This window comes from Rhinoraja longicauda, chromosome 6 (assembly GCF_053455715.1).
Source record: "Rhinoraja longicauda isolate Sanriku21f chromosome 6, sRhiLon1.1, whole genome shotgun sequence".
NCBI classification, from domain to species: domain Eukaryota; kingdom Metazoa; phylum Chordata; class Chondrichthyes; order Rajiformes; family Arhynchobatidae; genus Rhinoraja; species Rhinoraja longicauda.
In genome coordinates this window covers 12,752,102-12,771,647 of record NC_135958.1, presented here as the reverse complement: position 1 = coordinate 12,771,647, position 19,546 = coordinate 12,752,102, and the positions used below count along the sequence as shown (strand labels likewise).

The 19,546-nt window shown below is 42.8% G+C and overlaps 1 protein-coding gene across 7 annotated transcripts in view; it reads left to right on the top strand.

Moving 5' to 3' along the window:
* The window catches only part of nlrc5 (NLR family, CARD domain containing 5), a 123,491-nt gene that overhangs the window by 43,580 nt on the left and 60,365 nt on the right, over positions 1-19,546 (top strand). For all 7 annotated transcript variants that reach the window (XM_078401661.1, XM_078401663.1, XM_078401666.1 and 4 more), the window contains exons 11-18: positions 2,397-2,459; positions 2,561-2,626; positions 6,168-6,251; positions 9,649-9,732; positions 11,441-11,530; positions 14,606-14,668; positions 16,192-16,278; positions 19,049-19,132. In XM_078401661.1, coding sequence (XP_078257787.1) covers positions 2,397-2,459; positions 2,561-2,626; positions 6,168-6,251; positions 9,649-9,732; positions 11,441-11,530; positions 14,606-14,668; positions 16,192-16,278; positions 19,049-19,132 — 621 coding nt within the window. The remainder of the gene's footprint in view (positions 1-2,396; positions 2,460-2,560; positions 2,627-6,167; positions 6,252-9,648; positions 9,733-11,440; positions 11,531-14,605; positions 14,669-16,191; positions 16,279-19,048; positions 19,133-19,546) is intronic.

Genomic DNA, 19,546 nt, shown 5'->3' with positions numbered 1-19,546 from the left:
GTTAGGTTTAGGCGGACTGAGTGGAGGTGTTCAACCTGCTCTTGGTCTCGCCGATACATAGGAGTCTACATCTGGAACAGCAGATGCAGTAGATGAGGTTGGAGGAGGTGCAAGTGAACCTCTGCCTCATCTGAAAAGACTTTTGGGGTCCTTGGATGGAGTCGATGGGGGAGGTATAGGGATAGGTGTTGCATCCCCTGCGGTTGCAGGGGAAAGTACCTGGGGAGGGGGTGGTTTGGGTGGGAAGGGATGGGTTCTTTAGTTTAGTTTAGAGATACAGCGCAGGAACACATCCTTCGGCCCACCAAGTCCGCACTGACCAGCCATCCTCGCACATTAACACTACCCTACACACACTAGGGACAATTTACACTTGTACCAAGCCAGTTAACCTACAAACCTGTAGGTCTGAAGTGTGGGAGGAAACCGAAAATCTCAGAGAAAACCCACACAGGTCACGGGGAGAATGTACAAACTCCGTACAGGGAGCACCTGTAGTCGGGATCGAACCCAGGTCTCAGGCGTTGCAAGTGCTCTAAGGCAGCAACTCGACCGCTGTGCCCTCTTTGACAAAAATAACCTGCTACTTCTCTGATTAATGTAAAATACATGGTTGTTACAGATAATACGGTTCTTCCAGATACTAATTTTGAAGTTCATTTATAGTTAGGTAACTTCATATCTGCGTTGGGCAACAGCAGCAATTGAGGAATGAGATTAATCTATGTTCTCCAAAGATACTCCTTGACCCGCTGAAATACTCCAGCACTTTATGTCCTTTTATCCTACACCAAATTGTGTTCGGGAACTAACCATTGTCCTTGCTGCAGCTCGATAGGCCCTTTATTACTGGGGGCCAATAGGGAGGCACAAGGAACTGCAGATGCTGGTTTACAAAAGTGATTCAGAATCCCAACCATGTTCCCCAGAGATGCTGCCTGACCCACTGAGTTATTCCAGCACTTTGTGCCTTTTTTTTGTGCTGAACAATATGTTCAGTTCCAGGTAACAAGGAGGCTGTCATGGTGAGGCCTGAATTACTGAGGTGCTGGAGTCACATTTTTATACTGGTTTAGCAAACCAGTGAGGTGCTGGAGAGGCTAAGCAAGAAATTGTGTGCAAAGTCCTCTGTAGTTGGGAATAACTAGACTCTTTAAAAGTTGTAGTTAAATAATTAAGTACTCGCACTGCAACTAAAGGCATTAATATTCTCCAAAATTCTTGTTTGAACTGAATGGACTCGTCTGAAGAGGAGTCTTGACCCAAAATGCCACCTATCTATGTTCTCCAAAGATACTCCTTGACCCGCTGAATTACTCCAGCACTTTATGTCCTTTTATCCTACAACAAGTTGTGTTTGGGAAGTAACCATTGTCCTTGCTGCAGCTAGATAGGGCCTTTATTACTGGGGGCCTTGAGAACAAGGATAGAAAGTCTGATGCAATTGTACAAACTAAATCTGATCTTCATTCTAAAGGAAACTTTTTTTAGGTGGTGCAATGCAAATTCACTTGGTTGATTCCAGCAATGTGGGCTTTGTCGGTTGAGGGGAACTTGAGCAGGTTGGACTAGTATTAAATGGGGATGGAAAAGAGAAAAGTTATATGACTGATGCCTTTAAGACTTTCAAAGGCATTGGCATGGTAAATGCAATATTTCTTTTGGCTGATGAGTCTGGAACCAGAACCAGTCCCAGTCGAAGAACAGCAGCAATTGAGGAATGAGATTAATTGTGCTCAGAATGTCTGCATCTCAGGATTTCTCTGCCTTTAGACAATAGGTGCAGGAGTAGGCCATTCGGCCCTTTGAGCCAGCACCACCATTCAATGTGATCATGGCTGATCATTCTCAATCAGTACCCCGTTCCTGCCTTCTCCCCATACACCCTGACTCCGCTATCTTTAAGAGCTCTATCTAGCTCTCTCTTGAATGCATTCAGAGAATTGGCCTCCACTGCCTTCTGAGGCAGTGAATTCCACAGATTTACAACTCTCTGACTGAAAAAGGTTTTTCTCATCTCCGTTCTAAATGGCCTACCCCTTATTCTTAAACTGTGGCCCCTGGTTCTGGACTTCCCCCACTATGACTCCACTAACTTGACCACTATGTATGGTCTTTGAGTGTATGGTCAAGGCTGAGATGCCAGGGACAGGTTGAGACCCCTTCCTTGTAGTCCTAGGGAAACTCACCCCATCCTTCACCACTGTTCTGTACTGGAACGGCAGTGGTACATCAGCTGAAGACAGCATTCATTTCATACTCCTTGTAGCAGTTGTGGGATAACTTTGGAAGTACTTTGGTGTATCACGGTCCAATTATTGTCACTAAATGGCATGGAGTTACTGAAGTAAAAGTGATGAATTGAAACTAATCTATAAATTGAATTTCTTCCCTAGTGACGGTGGGTATATGGCAACAATTAGATTTTTAACGGACTCAACAACCATCCCAATGGACAGGTATTTCAACTTAAATTTGAAGTTTTTAAAGTGCTAGAAAATTTGTTCTGATGGCTCCAGAGTTTCAGAAATGCTTCTTTCATTTTACTTTGACTTCACAGGCCTCCCAAGACTGTGTCTCCAGTGGAACCTGAAGGCAGTCAAGGGACAGTTCTAAGGAATCTCAGGTAATGGGTTGCATTCTGGTATACTTCATCTTTCTCAATGCATGCAGACTGTAAAGAATGTTGCCCAGTGCCAGCTCAACTATTTTAGAATGATTGCGGCACTGACTACAATAAGCTACAGTGGTGAGTGTTAAACAGGACGGGATGAAATTAATGCTGTCTTCAGCTGATGTACCACTGCCGTTCCAGTACAGAACAGTGGTGAAGGATGGGGTGAGTTTCCCTAGGACTACAAGGAAGGGGTCTCAACCTGTCCCTGGCATCTCAGCCTTGACCATACACTCAAAGACCATACATAGTGGTCAAGTTAGTGGAGTCATAGTGGGGGAAGTCCAGAACCAGGGGCCACAGTTTAAGAATAAGGGGTAGGCCATTTAGTACCAGTGTGAAGGTAGGGGGGAAAGGAGAGTCATTGTGGTATCACTGAAGTGAAGCATTGCAGGTTGTTCTAGACTTGTTGCCAGGAATTTGTGGTGCCCACAGTCAGGTTCCATTTGAGCCAGTTGGTATTAGCCTAAACCTTCCATGCCAGTTTGTGCCGAATGCCCTTTATTGGTCCCTTCTATTACCTCTGACTGAAAGATTGAAAGATGAGTTCTGACAGGTAACAAACAATATATACCCATGGCTTTGGATGAGACCAGGAAGAAGCAACTGATGTCTGAATCTATCTACATGCTAAGACCATGCCTTTTGAAATTTTCCAATTGTATGCATTACTATCAGTCCTTTGTGTGTAATCAGAAAACTTTGGGTCCAAAATTCCTGGTGTAAGGTTGCAAGATGTGTTCAGATTGGAAGTTCCAATGCGACTGAATTAATTGTTCACACTGCTCCAACTTGCCTGTTATTCCTCAGCATAGGCAGTCAGCTATTTTGGTGTGTATAATGGATTGCTTGCATGTGATAAGAAGAGTTGCATGGAATCGAAGAGCGTTTAAGCATGCTGTCCAAACTGCAATACTGGGGCCACTTCATGCATCTATGTTTTTAAAAAACCCTCTATCAGAGCATTGTGTGTGTGCAAGATCTCTGAGTTACTAACTTGTATTTAATTCATGTTTTGAATTGTGATTGCCTTCTTCTTGACCTGGAAACTATATACCTGCATAAATGGCCAACTATTTCTGCAAATCTGCTCAGCTGTATTCTGATTCTTCATGCTAGCCTCTGTGTGTTCTTTCACACTGCAATCACTTCCTTTACAAATTCCTGTTGTAGGACAATTTTTTCTATTTGCAGCATATCGCTAACAATGAAGAGTGAGTTTTATTTTAGTTGGAGCTTGCGCAACTACTGCATCTCACAACACAATGTACAACCAACATGGTTTTTTAGCAATGAATAAAGCTGGCTTGAAAACTATCCAGGCACCCAAGGATTCTTTCCTGGCGAAATAGTAATTCATTTTTGCAAATCCAGTTTAACATTCAGTGCTCAGGATGTGGTCTTTTCTATATTAGAGAAATCAATTTCAGATTGAATGACCACTTTGCAAAATACTTCCATCCCACTCTCACTTTGGTCTGTCCAGTCCGAAGAAGGGTTCCAACCCGAAATGTCACCCATCCTTTCTCCCCAGAGATGCTGCATGACCTGCTGAGTAACTCCAGCAATTTGTGTTTATCTTCAGTCTGTCCACCTTTGGCCTTGTACAGTGTTCCAAGGAAGTCTACAGTGAGCAGATCCCTCCAGATGTACTCATTCTCTCCAGTATTTTGTTTCCATTTCTAGGTGGACATATCAATCTGAACAAATACATCTTCTGTTTTAAATAGTGCCTTTGCATGTACTAACTACTTTACTCTCGGGAGCTTATAAATGGTGATGTTAACCCCCAGAATTTATTTGATGCCTTGATTATATGAAGCCTGAGCTGTTGCATAAACTACAGCAAACACAAGCCACAGAATGAGGCTTGAGAGTTCAATTCAAAGGCACAGTGCACCCTGTGGCAACAATGACTGCGAAAGGCAGGAAATACTTTAAAAATACTCTCTCCTCTTTTCTGCCCTTGTGATACAAGCACGCATCTATTATTTGCTGCCATTTCCTGATGTGGTTTAGACATTTCAGTGGGACCTAAAAGTAGATGTGTTCCATCATGGGTAACATCGGTCCAAATCAACACGGCATGCAGGAGTTCCTGAATGCGTGAGTGCAATTGTTTACATGGGCCAGAGTAACAATATAACTCACACAGAAACACCATTGCAAAGATGCCATGGAACCAGAGCCGGGGCATTGTGAAGCTGCTTTCTCTGTGTAAATCCATTAGCAGAATTGGAAACTAGTAATCTATGGGATGAGAATGACAGTCAATTAGTTAGTCAGCTTTATTTGTTACATGGTAACTACTGCCACTAAACAAATACCCTATTGTTAGAGCTCTGAGGCTTTTGCATATTGGCACAATTCCAGAAGGGTGGAAAACATCTCACTGAAAATGGAAGAAACTGTTTTGTTTTTATTCTCAGCACAGGGACTTTCCAGCAATTTCATTTCCCAATTGTGTGCGTAGCAATTCAGAGGAGGCAGGCGAGTAAACAAGTCAGTTGCAATAGAAAGTCCAAGCTCCATTTCAGTAGTTCAGGCCTGGTTCTTTGTATTTATCATGCTATCATCTATTGGCAACGTGCCCAACTCCTGACAGAGAACAGGCTACTCTACTTTCCTGCCATTACCCTTCCCCCTCGTTTGGTACTGCCGCACATCGGATGTAAGCAGCTGCCATGGGCTTGTCTGTGCCATTGGTGATTGGTGATTATGACCATTATCTGATGACGGGTAGGAAAACATTCATTGGTGAATTAGATAGATTCAGAACAAGGATGTGGTGTTGGGTGTTGGGTTTGTGCGGTAGCACACCATCTTTGTACTGCCTGTGTGTAGACACACTGACTACACTAACTTTGACCCAGTTTTCTGTGTCTCATAGCACTTAATGCCAACCAGTGCTTCTTTAAGGGGGAATCAATGTGGTTGTAGTAGAACGTCAGATATTTTGGAATGCATTTACTTTTATAACATAGGGAATATTGCAACCAAATCACCCTGATAGCATTGCATTATTGATCATGTAACCTGTTTCGTTCATAATGTTGATTGCGGGATAAATCTTAGCTGGGATATTCTTTTTGATAAATGGAATTCTTTATATCTACCTGAGATTAAATATCTCACCTGATTCAATATCTCATTGACAGCCTAGCCATCCCTCTACAGTGTCGCAGAGTTTCGGCATTGATTATATCACTGAAGTAGGACGTAAATTCACAGCCTTCTAACTAAAAGGAGAGGCTGTGCAGGAAGGAACTGCAGATGCTGGTTTAAACTGAAGATAGACACAAAAATCTGGAGTAACTCAGCGGGATAGGCAACATCTCTGTGTCTATAAAAGGAGAGGCTGTTGCTGTTGTTGATATGTCAAGAAACGGCATCATCTGGTTTTGAGGGGGTGGGCCAAAAACAATTGCTTAACAGGTGTGTGGGATTGTTGCTGTTCAACCTGCATGAGCTGATGTTTATCCTTCTTTTGCAGTCTTGTGAAGTGCGAATTAACAGAGAAACATGTGCACACTCTCAGCACAATCTTGCAACATGGGCCTCAACTGGCATGTCTTGAGTAAGTCTAACAACCTATTTGTAATGCATTGAGACGCAAAGCTCCCTTGTCCTCAGATGTGCAAACCAACTGCAACAAGCAATGTGTGCAGAAAAGAGCAGAATCAGATCTTTCAACGGTTCCAAGTGTCGAGTTCGCGTTCGCGGTCAGAGACGGCACAGACTTTACCTGTTAGTTTATTAGAGATCTCGTAGACAGGTTTCTAAAAGCACACACAGAGTTGCGGACTCCGGGGCCAGTGGAAACGTGTCACACCAGCCCCTAGAATTAAGCCGCCTTTATTCCCCAAAACCGCAGAATTCACCCCTTCAGACTTCTTCTTACTCCCTGCGGTTACGTTTTTGATTCACACCAACGGTTTATTTTTCTGCTTAGTAAAAGATAAAAATCAGATGTATTTTTAGCACCTTTCGTGACCCATTCAGAAAATTGTTTTCAGACGATGAAAACCTTTGAAGTGAGTCACAGGGACAATGTAGAAAATTTGGCAGCCAATTTGTACATAGCAAACTCCCACAAACAGCAATGTGTTCATGATAATGTGCTTTGCTTATGAGAAACAAGGATCACTAAAGGGCCTGTCCCACTTAGGCGATTTTAAGGTGAATACCGGCGACTAGGCTGTCGCCGACAGTTCGCCAGGGTGTCGCGGGCATGATCATGAGGAGTCTTCAAAGAATCGTAGTGGATCTTGGCACGTCGTTGAGAAATCAACCGGTATGAAATTTCTCGGCGACAGCTGGCTTGTCGCCAGGTATCGTTGCTTATTGCGGGCGCTGTCGCATGCTGTCACCAGGTTTGCTAGGTTCTCTTAGATGCATTTAGAAGCACGTAATATTAAATTAAGTAAAGTCATTTGAAGATACCATAAAATGCTTGTGTTTAACTAATTTATTTACCATCAGGACATTTTACAGGTAGATTGGAGGCGACAGTTTGACGGTCAGGTAAACGTGTGAATTTCCGCAATGTTTATGGCCATCAGCGATTACATTTATAGTAGGCTCCCAACCCAGATATGCATCTCCCGTACATTTTCAAAGAATGCCCACACTCTGCACAAAAATCCATTTAACCACTTTTAAAATTAAATTTCTTAATATTGCTATTAGTAAACTGGAAGTCAATCCAGTTTATGCCTTGTTACCATGACGCTTGTTTTTCAAGTAACCTGGGCAAGATGATATATTTCAAAACTCTCAAGTAATTACCGACTTGTCAGTGATTTCAGCGAAAATTAAGATGCCGGAGAAGCATTGACAGTGTGGGAATTTTGCGATGTTTCCGAAGACGGTGTAATCTCGACCTGACTCGGCATTGTCATGGTCATTGTCGAAGGGTAAAAGAAAATTTTGGCGATCTGCTACGACTTTGACAGTCGCCGGCAGTTGCCTAAAAAATCGCCTAAGTGGGACAGGCCCTTAAGTAGAGCATCTTTGGAATGAGAAGCAGAGTTAACCTTTCAGGGTGAAGACTTTTCTTCTGAGGTGTTCCTCTCCCCACAGTTGCTTCCAGCTTGCTGAGTATTGACCATGTTTCAGTTTTTGTATCAGATTTTCAGCATCTGCAGTTGTTTAGATTTTCAAATGAATGATATTCACAAAGGGGAGATGTTGAAGGAAAGTTCATTGATTTAGAAACCAAGAAATTCCACATATGCAGTCAATGTCCCTGAGCTACTGGCAGTCTTCAAAGAGCTGGAATGAAATTTTGCAGAAAGAAGAATCTAACCGAATGTATAGGCATATATAAAATGCTGGAGTAATTCAGCGGGTCAGGCAGCATCTTTGGAGAAAACAAATAGATGTCGTTTTGGGTCAGAACCCTTCCTACCTCATGAGACATTGTAGATCTTGGAGTCTAGAGCAAAGCACAAGCTGCTGGAGGATCTCACCGGGTACTTAATTACTGCACTTGGTGTACTTGTAAGAATGATGTTGTAAAGTTCAAACAAGAAACAGCCAATTCCCTAATGCCAATTCAGTCTCCTTGGACACAGAGAATGTAAACAATTTATTTTGGATTTTCCCCTGTCAGATGGAGTTGATTCTCCACATTTATTCACATTAATTCTTCACTTAAAACAGTTCCGAGAAGTCACCCTGTCAAAGCCTGTCACTGCACATCAGTTTAGAATTTAACACTATTTTCTTCAGTATTAGTACTGTAGATACGTGATCAAGTGTTCATTTCTACTGGTCCTCTTTTTTGACGATTAGGAAGCTAGTTTGCAGGATCAGTTTGCAGCCAGCGATGCCTTCAGTTTTTCCTCATCTCCTTTCTAAATGGCCTACCCCTTATTCTTAAACTGTGGCCCCTGGTTCTGGACCCCCCAACATTGGGAACTTGTTTCCTGCCTCTAACATGTCCAACCTCTTAATATTCTTAGCACAGTGAATAGAAATGTTGCCTCAAAACTCCAGGATCCTGCGTTCAACAATGTTGTCAGTATGGAGGTTACCCCTCACCCAGTGATATGTGGGTCCCCCCCCCAGGAACCCACAATACACGACAGTCATGATCGTGCACTTTTATTGTCTGCTTTTTTAGAAATCATCTTGTGAATATCTCATCAATTTGCTCACACCACCACCAGTGAACAAACTGATTTTAGAATCATAGAAATAGAAACATAGAAATATAGGTACAGGAGTAGGCCATTCGGACCTTCGAGCCATCACCGCCATTCAATACGATCATGGCTGATTATCTAAAATCAATAGCCCGTTCCTGCTTTTTCCCCCATATCCCTTGATTCCTTTCAACTAGAGAAAGAGTTGGGAGCACTTTTGAAAAGATAATATAAATTTCTAAGCGTAGCTTGTGAGGCGCCCAAGACCCTGGTTTGATCCTGAACGCAGACGCTGTCTGTGTGGAGTTTGCACGTTCATCCTGTGTCCGCATCGGTTTCCTCCGGGTGTTCCAATTTCCTCCTACATCCCAAAGATATCGGGGTTTTTTGGTAACTGGCCTCTGTAAATTGCCCCTTGTGTGTAATGAGTGGATACAAAAGTGGGATGACCTAGAACTAGTGTGAACAGATGATCGATGGTCGCCATGGACACGGTGGGAGGAAGGGCCTGTTTCCCTGCTGTATCTTTCAATCAATCACTCAATACTCTGGCTTCCTGCCACATCTCAAAGACATGCAAATTGGTAGGTTTATTGGCCATGGTAGATGTAGTAGGTGTGTAGGTGAATGGTGGAACCTAGGCAGAGGGATTTGTTGGGCATAATGGGGCAATTTAAGTTGGCATAGACTTGAGGTACTGAATGCTGTAGAGAGTCCAGCACCTGTCTCCATTCCTAAAGGGTCTTGATAAGGCTGTATCTGTAAGTATACAGGGTCTTGATGAATTTTCTCTCAGAAATATCAACTTCCTATGTTTTTCTTTAGTTTGTCTGGAAACGAATTGGCGGACGCCGGCTTAAGAAGACTTGTTGAATTCCTTCCAGAGTTTCGTATTTCTAAATTAATAAAGTAAGTCTGCAAATTATTAGTTGTTAATAGTTAGGTGTTCATGCAACTCATGGTGAAATAGTTATAGTCATAGAGTGATACAGTGTGGAAACAGGCCCTTCGGCCCAACTCGCCCACACCGGCCAACAATGTTCCAGCTCCACTAGTCCCACTTGCCTGTGTTTGGTCCATATCCCTCCAAACCTGTCCTATCCATGTACCTGCCTAACTGTTTCTTAAACGAAGGGATAGTCCCAGCCTCAACTACCTTCTCTGGCAGCTTGTTCCCTACACACACCACCCTTTATGTGAAAAACAATTAAATCTTTTCCCCTTCACCTTGAACCTATGTCCCCTAGTCCTCGATTCCTCTAGTCTGGGCAAAAGACTCTGCATCTACCCGATCTATTCCTCTCTTGATCTTATACACCTCTATAAGATCACCCCTTATCCTCCTGCGCTCCATGGAAGAGAGACCCAGCCCACTTAACCTCTCCCTATAGCTCACACCCTCTAGTCCTGGCAACATCCTTGTAAATCTTTTCTGAACCCTTTCAAGCTTGACTATATCTTTCCTATAACATGTTGCCCAGAACTGAACACAATATTCTAAATGTGGTCTCACCAACGTCTTATACAACTGCAACATGACTTCCCAACTTCTATATCAATATACTCTGACTGATGAAGGCCAAAGTGCCAAAAGCCTTTTTGACCACCTTATCTACCTGCGATTCAACCTTCAAGGAATCATGCACCTGTACTCCTAGATCCCTCTGCTCTACAACACTACCCAGAGACCTACCATTTACTGTGTAGGTCTTGCCCTTGTTCGATGTCCCAAAATGCAACACCTCGCACTTCTCTGTATTCAATTCTATCAACCATTCTTCCGCCCACCTGGCCAATCGATCCAGATCCTGCTGCAATCGTTCACAACCATCTTCACTATCTACAAAACCACAACTTTTGTATCATCAGCAAACTTGCTAATCTTGCCCTGTATGTTCTCATCCAAATCATTGGTGTAGATGACAAACAGTAATGGGCCCAGCACCGAACCCTGAGGCACACCACTAGTCACAGGCCTTCAGTCTGAGAAGCAACCTTCCACCATTACCCTCTGCTTCCTTCCATGGAGCCAATTTGCTATCCATTCAACTATCTCTCCTTGGATCCCATGTGATCTAACCTTCCAGAGCAGCCTACCATGCGGAACCTTGTTGAACGCCTTACCGAAGTCCATGTACACAACATCTACAGCTCTGCCTTCAACAATAACTTTCATATTGTGTACACAATAACAGTTATAGGTTGAATTACATAAATAAATGGCTGAGAAGATTTTCAAGCAAAATGTCAAGACATATATTGAAGAGTTTCCATTTGAAATTTAGATGGTATTACATAAATAAAGTATTTTCTTTACTTTGTCATATAAAACTATCAGTGTCACAGTACACTGAGATCACTAAGATCCCCGTAGAAGGATAACGTGTGAGTAACATTACCAATGAATGAGACAGGCGACAACTGTGAAACGGGGATATTCTAAGGAAAATGTGTAATTTAGGTTAAAGGAAACAATTTTCATCAAATCAAGATAATTTAGGTGCCAGATATTAATTTGTGAGCACCATTCACTGTGTCAGTTGGTATTTGGTCATTGATGTCTTGGGAATTTTAATGTGCTAATTTTCAAACTTTTTCAAATTACTTTCTATCTTAGCCTCAGCAACAATGATTTCTCTGAAAATTGCATTCTCTGCCTGGTAACAGTGCTGAAGGAAAACCCCAATGTGCTGGAAATAGAAGTGAGGTAAACAAGAGGACTTTATTCAACAGTATTAATAACACGCAATATGTTAAGCTTAAAATGAGGGTCGGAGGCTCAGCAGCATTTGTTCACAGCATCTCGCTCCATTTACTCCAAAATGCCATAACAAATTTTAATGGGAATGAAATCAGCCGAAAGTACACCTTCCTTTTGAAGAACCCATCAAATTCTATGGGCCACTTATTGAAATTCGAATTGCCATAAAGCCATACTAAAAAAAGCAACAAGACACGCATCTACATAAAAGTTAACTTAAACATCCACCACATGTTTCTCACTGTGATGGAAGGCAATAAAGTTCAAGCTCCTTCCTCTTTTATTCTCCTGCGGTCGGGGCAGTCGAACCATCCGCAGTCGGGGCGATCGACGCCTCCGCGTCGGGGCGATCGACGCCTCCGCGTCGGGGCGATCAAAGCTCCCGCGTCAGGGCAGTCGAAGCTCCTGTGGCTTGGAGTTCCCGAAGTCGGTCTCTGTCGAGAGACCGCAAGCTTCACGATGTTAAAGTCCGCAGGCTCCCGCGGTAGAGCTCAGAGGTCGATCCCTGGCAAAGGGATCGCGATCTCTGTGAAGTTCAAGTCTCGCAGGCTCCCGCGGTGGGGCTCTCGAAGTCGGTCTCCAGCAAAGGCCGCCAACTCCTCGATGTTAGGCCGCAGTGCGGACGGAGATACGATACGGGAAAAAATCGCATCTCCGTCGAGGTAAGAGATTGGAAAAAGTTTCCTCCAACTACCCCCACCCCCCCACATAAGACAAGCTAATGAACACTAAAAACATACATTTAATACATGCAAACAAACAACAAATGGCGGTGCAAGACTTTGGGCCTACTCCTGGTATTTTGTTATGTTCTTATTTTCTTTATCTTAACCTAACCCCACCTCCATTAATTGTGGTCATTCATGCAGAATGCATCTCCACAAACATAGGCGACAGCTGTAACCTTACCCACAGGCCAGCTCAATGAGCTGAGACAGTACAATCATTGTGTTTATTCATGCAGAATGTAATACCACAAACAGCTGTACCTTCCCCCAACAAAAGAAAGCGCTTTTTTTTTATAGTAAGCCGAGGTGGTACAGACATCTCACCAGCAAGATCAACTTATTTTGGTATTTCCAGCCAACGAGTGCCATATGGAGGGTCATAAGGAATAGTAGACAGGCCATTCGGCCCATCAAGTCTACTTCGCCATTCAATCATGGCTGATCTATCTCTCCCTCCTAAAGCCATTCTCCTGCCCTCTCCTCATAACACACCTGGTGTGTTTGATGTGAACATCTTGAGGATTAGGAATGGGATTACAGATGAAGCATCACTGTAGATCTCCAGGGTACATTTGTAGGTATTAATAATAATAATAATAATACATTTATTTTATATAGAGCTTTTCAAGATACTCAAAGACTCTTTGCAGTGAGAATCGGTTTGCTTCAGGAATTAGGTCTTTAGACTTTTGAGATACAGCGCTGACTTAGGCCCTTGGGCCCACCGAGTCCGCGCCGACCAGCGATCACCCCATACACTAGCACTATCCTACACACTAGGGACAATTTTACCGGAGCCAATTAACCTACAAACCTGTACGTCTTTGGAGTGTGGGAGGAAAGCAGAGCTCCCAGAGAAAACCCACACAGTCACAGGGAGGACATACAAACGGCTTACTGACAGCATCCATAGTCAGGATTGAACCAGGGTGCCTGGCTGTGTAAGGCAGCAACTTTACCACTGTGCTGCCACAGGTCAAATACCAGATATTTTATATCTTCATTGGCTACTCCAAAACTATCGGAAATGGTTCTTAGTGTCTGAACTACTGTTTGATACTCCAGTTTTAGTGACAGACTATTCTGACGTATGGTCACCGTGGGAATAAACTCTTCCTCAGCCTGGTTAAGCCAACCAGCCTGTTTCTACCCTGTGGTTTCCATATAAAGTAAGGCCATTCAGAACTAGGCATATAACAGGTTTGCTGAGAGTAGTGGGCCATTTGAGAATGGTCTTCACATGGAGAAGAAATGGACACGTGAAGAAGGCCCTGGCTTCCCCTCAGCATATGAAAGTCAACAAGACTGCATGACAAATTCGTCCCTTGGGAATGAGCAATCGTTTTTCTCACAACAACCCATGTAGCCATGGTTAGTCCTCTGACTGTCGACGAATACTCTGTGCTCAGTTTCCATTATTACTGCAGCCACCAGGAATGTGAACCACTGCTGGCTGCACTCTCCTCCCCCTCCTGTTCTCACATTGCACTGGTTGCCAAGTCACGTGCAGAAGAGATATGTCACTTCATGGATGTCTTTAAAGTTCAACTGGATTTATGATGATGACTGTGACAAACGACTTTTGCATGTACTTGCCACTGGCATACAGCTCATGCTTGTTTAGACTTTAGAAACAGGCCCTTCGGCCCACCGAGTCCACGGCCTACCAGCGATCCCCGCACACTAACACTATCCTACTCTCTAGGGACAATTTACAGTTTGTACTCAAGCCAATTAACCTACAAACCTGTATGCCTTTGGAGTGTGGGGGGAAACTGGAGCAGCCAGAGAAAACCCACGCAGTCACGGGGAGAACGTACAAACTCCATACAGACAGCATCCCTAGTCAGGATCGAACCCAGGTTTCTGGCAATGTAAGGCCACTGTGCTGCCCATTGTTGAGGCTGGAGGTCTGTGTTGAGGGGGAGGGAGTGTGTGGAATGGGGTGAGGGGTAATTGAAAAGAATCATGATAAGCAGTATTTTAGTGAGAATGATAAAGCAGGTTCCAATGGGAGATTAGAAAAACTATTAGTAATTTGCTTCAAGCCGTATATGGACCAGTCTTCATGACAAATATATCCATTTATGTAAATGTCACAATTTCTCTATTAAGATCGAGGCTATCTGTAAATAGTTCCTGCTTCAACTTCAAATTAAATGAGTAGTCACTTAGACTAGCACATTCTAATGGCTTGTTGGAACCAGGGAATCAATTTCTTAGACTTCAATCGCAAAAGGTTGAGCCATGTGCATTCAAGTTTAATGTTTTGTTTGTAATTTAATTCTCACAGCCTGAAATGTTCCCAGACTGTATTAATTAAGTTTGCAGAGCACCATGAAGGCATCGACTGCAGGTAAGAAATTCTGTACAGAAGAGATTCATTTGAATCAAATTTCAGTCGCATGTACACTCCAGTGCTGAATCCTAGTTTGCAGATCTCTTTCATGTTGGCCATTCAGTAACTAAATCAGAATCACTGATTTTTGATGACAGAGTAAATGATTTTCCAACTACATCACATGAGATCCAGAGGCTGAAGCTCGTGTTTCGGAATGAGCATTTTCAGACTGCCAGCTTGTATTTGAAGCACTGGTTTGTGTAAATAACGAAACAAAATTCAAGTTGGATTACAGAAATGTTTTAATGTTTCCAAGGTTTGGATTCCATGATACAGTCCTTTTTTCAGTAGAAATCACATTGAAATCTTGTTGTCAGTTGTCTTTTAATTTTAAAAAAAGCCTGCGGTGTGTCGTGATTGGGTAGCCTTTTACCGCCATTTCATTTATCACGATTCAGCCCTTCAAGCTCAAAAAAAAATACTGCGACAAACTTGCCGATTACTATTTTTGAATTTACTTGAACATTTAACCAGTCAACATGAGCTTTGAATATGAGGAGAATAATTCAAACCGGGGATAAACTATCAAGCAGTCACAGAAATCCAAGTCAGAGTCATCAAATTGTACACCCCAGAAACAGGCCCTTCGACCCAAAGCATCCATACTCTCCCTCAAGTACTAATCTGTACTAATCCCTTTTACCAAAACTTGGTCCATAGTGTTCTTAACATTTAATGAGTTTGTCTAGATATTTGTTACATGGTGTGAGAGGACGTACCGCCCCTCAGGCAGAACATATCACTCTTGGAGTGTAAAGAATCTTCAGATCCCCTCTAAATTTCTTGTCCTTTATTCTGAACCTGCGTACTCTAGTTTTAGATTCTTCTCCTCTGGGGAATCGTTTCCTACCATCTACTTTATCTGTGCCCCCTCATAATCGTATCTACTTTTATTAGGTCTGGAAGAGTGTTCAGTTGATATTGTATCCTTCCCTCATCCCTCTGTCCTAGATGTTGGGTTGTCTGCCGGTTGCTAACCATTTCAACTCTCCTTCTCATTCCCATACTGACCTTTCTGTACTGGACCTCCTCCATTGCCAGAGTACGGCCACACGCAAATTAGAGGAACAGCACCTCCTGTTTCACTTGGGTAGCTGGCAACCTAGCAATATGAACATTGGATTCTCTAACTTAAGTACCTTCATCTCATTCTCCCCTCCCCTCTCATTCCCTTCCTCTTCCCTAGTCATTTTACCAGCTCCACAATTCTCCACATAATTTATCTTCCCCCGCCAACAATGAATCCAGCAGGCAACACCCTGCCTGAATCATTTATGGCTGGCCCTGTATGGCCCTTTTTTCGCCTCCAGAACGTCGCTTATCCTTTTTCTCCAGAGACACTGCCTGACCCGCTGAGCTACTCCAGCACTTTGTGTCTGTCTCTGGGTTGTCATTGTTGATTCTCTTCTGTTTGTAAAGACATGTATCGTTTAGGACTGGCATTTCTTTTATTGTTCAATCTGTTTCTTTTTGTACAGAGATCAACTAACTGTCCAGCTGAAGGATTTTAGATTGAGCAGCACTGGAGAGTCAAGGAGCAAACCAACACGGTTGAGAAAATTAAGGTAAATTGGCCTAAAGAAGCCATGAAACCCAAACGTCAAGAGTCTTGACAGTTTTATAGTCATATGTTCCAAAACCGAACAATAAAATTCTTACTTGCAGCAGCAGCACAACAGGTTTGCAGAGTACACAATATTTAACATAAACAAACAAACAAAGATGTTAAATGAATTTAAAAAAACAATATTGTGCAAAAAGAAAACAAAACCTGAAGTCTCTAGAGCAACCAAGGCAGTTCGGAGTTTTGTTGGAATTCGTAGTGTTCATTAACCTGATGGTTGTTGGGATGAAGCTGTTTCTGAACCTGGCTGTTATTTGTCAGACTCCTGTACCTTCTTCCCAATGACAGGAGTGGAATGAGAGTGTGGCGAGCGAGGGTCCTTGATGATGCTAGCTAGCTTTTTATCATATCATATATCATATCATATATATACAGCCGGAAACAGGCCTTTTCGGCCCACCAAGTCCGTGCCGCCCAGTGATCCCCGTACATTAACACTATCCTACACCCACTAGGGACAATTAAAAAAAATTTTTTTTTACATTTACCCAGCCAATTAACCTACATACCTGTACGTCTTTGGAGTGTGGGAGGAAACCGAAGATCTCGGAGAAAACCCACGCAGGTCACGGGGAGAACGTACAAACCCCTTGCAGTGCAGCACCCGTAGTCAGGATCGAACCTGAGTCTCCGGCGCTGCATTCGCTGTAAAGCAGCAACTCTACCGCTGCGCTACCGTGCCGCCCTTTTGAGACAGCGCCTTCTATAAATCCCTTCGAGTACCCATGACCATGGTCAGTACCCACGATGGACTGGGCAGCGTTCACCATTTTCCGTAATCTCCTTCATCCATGGGTGTTCAAGTTGCTGAACAAGACCATGATGCAACCAGTCAATATGCTCTATACTCTACATCTGTGGAGGTTCAAGAGACTATTTGTCACCATACCAAATCTTCTCAACCTTCTCAGGAAGTAGAAGTGTTGATAGACTTTCTTTATGATTGCATCAATGTGCTGGGTCCAAGACAGATCTTTGGAGTTATGCATGCCCAGGAACTTGATGTTGTTGACTCAATTAGTTTAGCATAGGTAAATAATCTAAGAAAGGACCAGCCAGCAAACACCCCAAATTGCTTCATGACCAATGAATTAGATCGTTGATGACTACTTATCCTGGCATCTTACTACATGATCATTTTAACCCAAAGCAAATGATTTATTAAAATTGTTCATTGCTTATTATGAATGTGAGCAAAGATGAAGCATAGCCCAAAGCAGGCAAGCAATGGGCATAGAGTGCTATCCCAATGCTGGAATGGACAGGCCTGCAAAGTGATATTGAACACGAGGATTTATTTCCATCAGGGGGCTGAGCTATGGGCACCAAATCCTCATATCATAAAAACGATCATTTACTATAAAGAAATACTCAACAAATATGGAAACGGTTGTGGGTGGGGAAACGTGGTTGATGTTTCAGATCAGTGACCATCAGATGGCTGTTTTTTTGTCGTTATCTTTGTTTCTCTCTCCACATCTGCTGAATATTTTAGCATTTTGTGACTTCGTTTCAGATTTCCGGCATTTGCAGCATTTTATGTTTTCACAAAACAAATATGTTATCAATTTTTAAAGTCTTTGAATTGTCTGTTAATCATTTTTTCAGAGCAACAAATGTCTTCAGCATTATTTTGCTTAAATTGTTTAGACTCTCCCACTATAGCTGGTTCAGTTGTGAATATGGGGTATTGTCTACAACATATGCTGCTTGTTACGTGGTGTCAGCCTAGGCAATTATATTTGAGTCTGAGGAAGGGTCTCGACCCAAAACGTCACCCATTCCTTCTCTCCACAGCTGCTGCCTGTCCCGCTGAGTTACGCCAGCTTTTTGTGTCTATCTTTGGTTTAAACCAGCATCTGCAGTTCCTTCCTACACAATTGTACTTAACTCCCCTGATGCCAACCGTGCAGAAAGAAGGATTATTAGTTTAAGGAATAACATTTATTTTTATGATTGATGATTCCCTATGCAATTTTTGATTCCTGAGTCCAAAATCAAATTTGGTTAGAGGAATTTTGCATCAATAATAGTGCTACTTTGATGCATGCCCACAGAAAACATGGAACTGGCCACACAACACGTGAAATCAATGTAGAAGGATGAGGGGGGGACCTCATTGAAACACACCGAGTAGTGAAAGACTTGGATAGAGTGGATGTGGAGAGGATGTTTCCACTAATGGGAGAGTCTAGGACCAAAGGCCACAGCCTCAGAATAAAAGGACATATCTTTAGAAAGGAGATGAGGAGGAATTTATTTAGTCAGAGAGTGGTGAATCTGTGGAATTCTTTGTCACAGACGGCTGCGACATTGGGTCACAAGTCATTGGGTAATTTTAAGGCGCAGATTGTCAGAATCTTGATTAGTAAGGGTATCTGGGGTTATGGGGATAAGGAGGGATGAGAGGGAAAGATAGATCAGCCATGATTGAATGGCGGAATAGACTTAATGGGCCAAATGGTCTAATTCTGCTCCTATAACTTATGAACTTGGGAGAATAAGCAACAGAGACAGCTTACAAAGATTCGAACAAGCAATACAAAGCCAACCTTTCCAAGCCTGAACAATTGCAATCGGTATCATTTAGCCTGGTCTGTTTGAGGCGTTAGGTATTGCATCCAAGTGTAAGGACCTATGTGTGAGTTGTTCGAGCTACACTGGACTCTGCACAAATATCCAATTAATCTCTTCATGATCTCCCTTTGCAGTCTGACCAGCTGTTGCTTTCAACCAGAGCACTTGGAGAAATTGATCTGCACACTTGAGGATTGCAGTGATCTTTCAGAACTAGAGTAAGTAATAGCAAAATAAAATTTTCTACTGTGCTCTTATAGCATTTTGCTCTTCTTTTGGTGAGCAACTTTCCTTTTAATTTTGTATTTTCATGGTGAGAAATCATAACATAATATCACTTATTTAGTTATTTCATGATAACAACAAATGCCTCAAGTCTTGGAAACTTAACCATCTCCAAGTTTGTACGTTCTCCCCGTGACCTGCGTGGGTTTTCTCCGAGATCTTCGGTTTCCTCCCACACTCCAAAGACGTACAGGTATGTAGGTTAATTGGCTGGGTAAAATGTAAAAATTGTCCCTAGTGGGGTGTAGGATAGTGTTAATGTACGGGGATCGCTGGGCGGCACGGACTTGGTGGGCCGAAAAGGCCTGTTTCCGGCTGTATATATATGATATGATATGATAAGATAA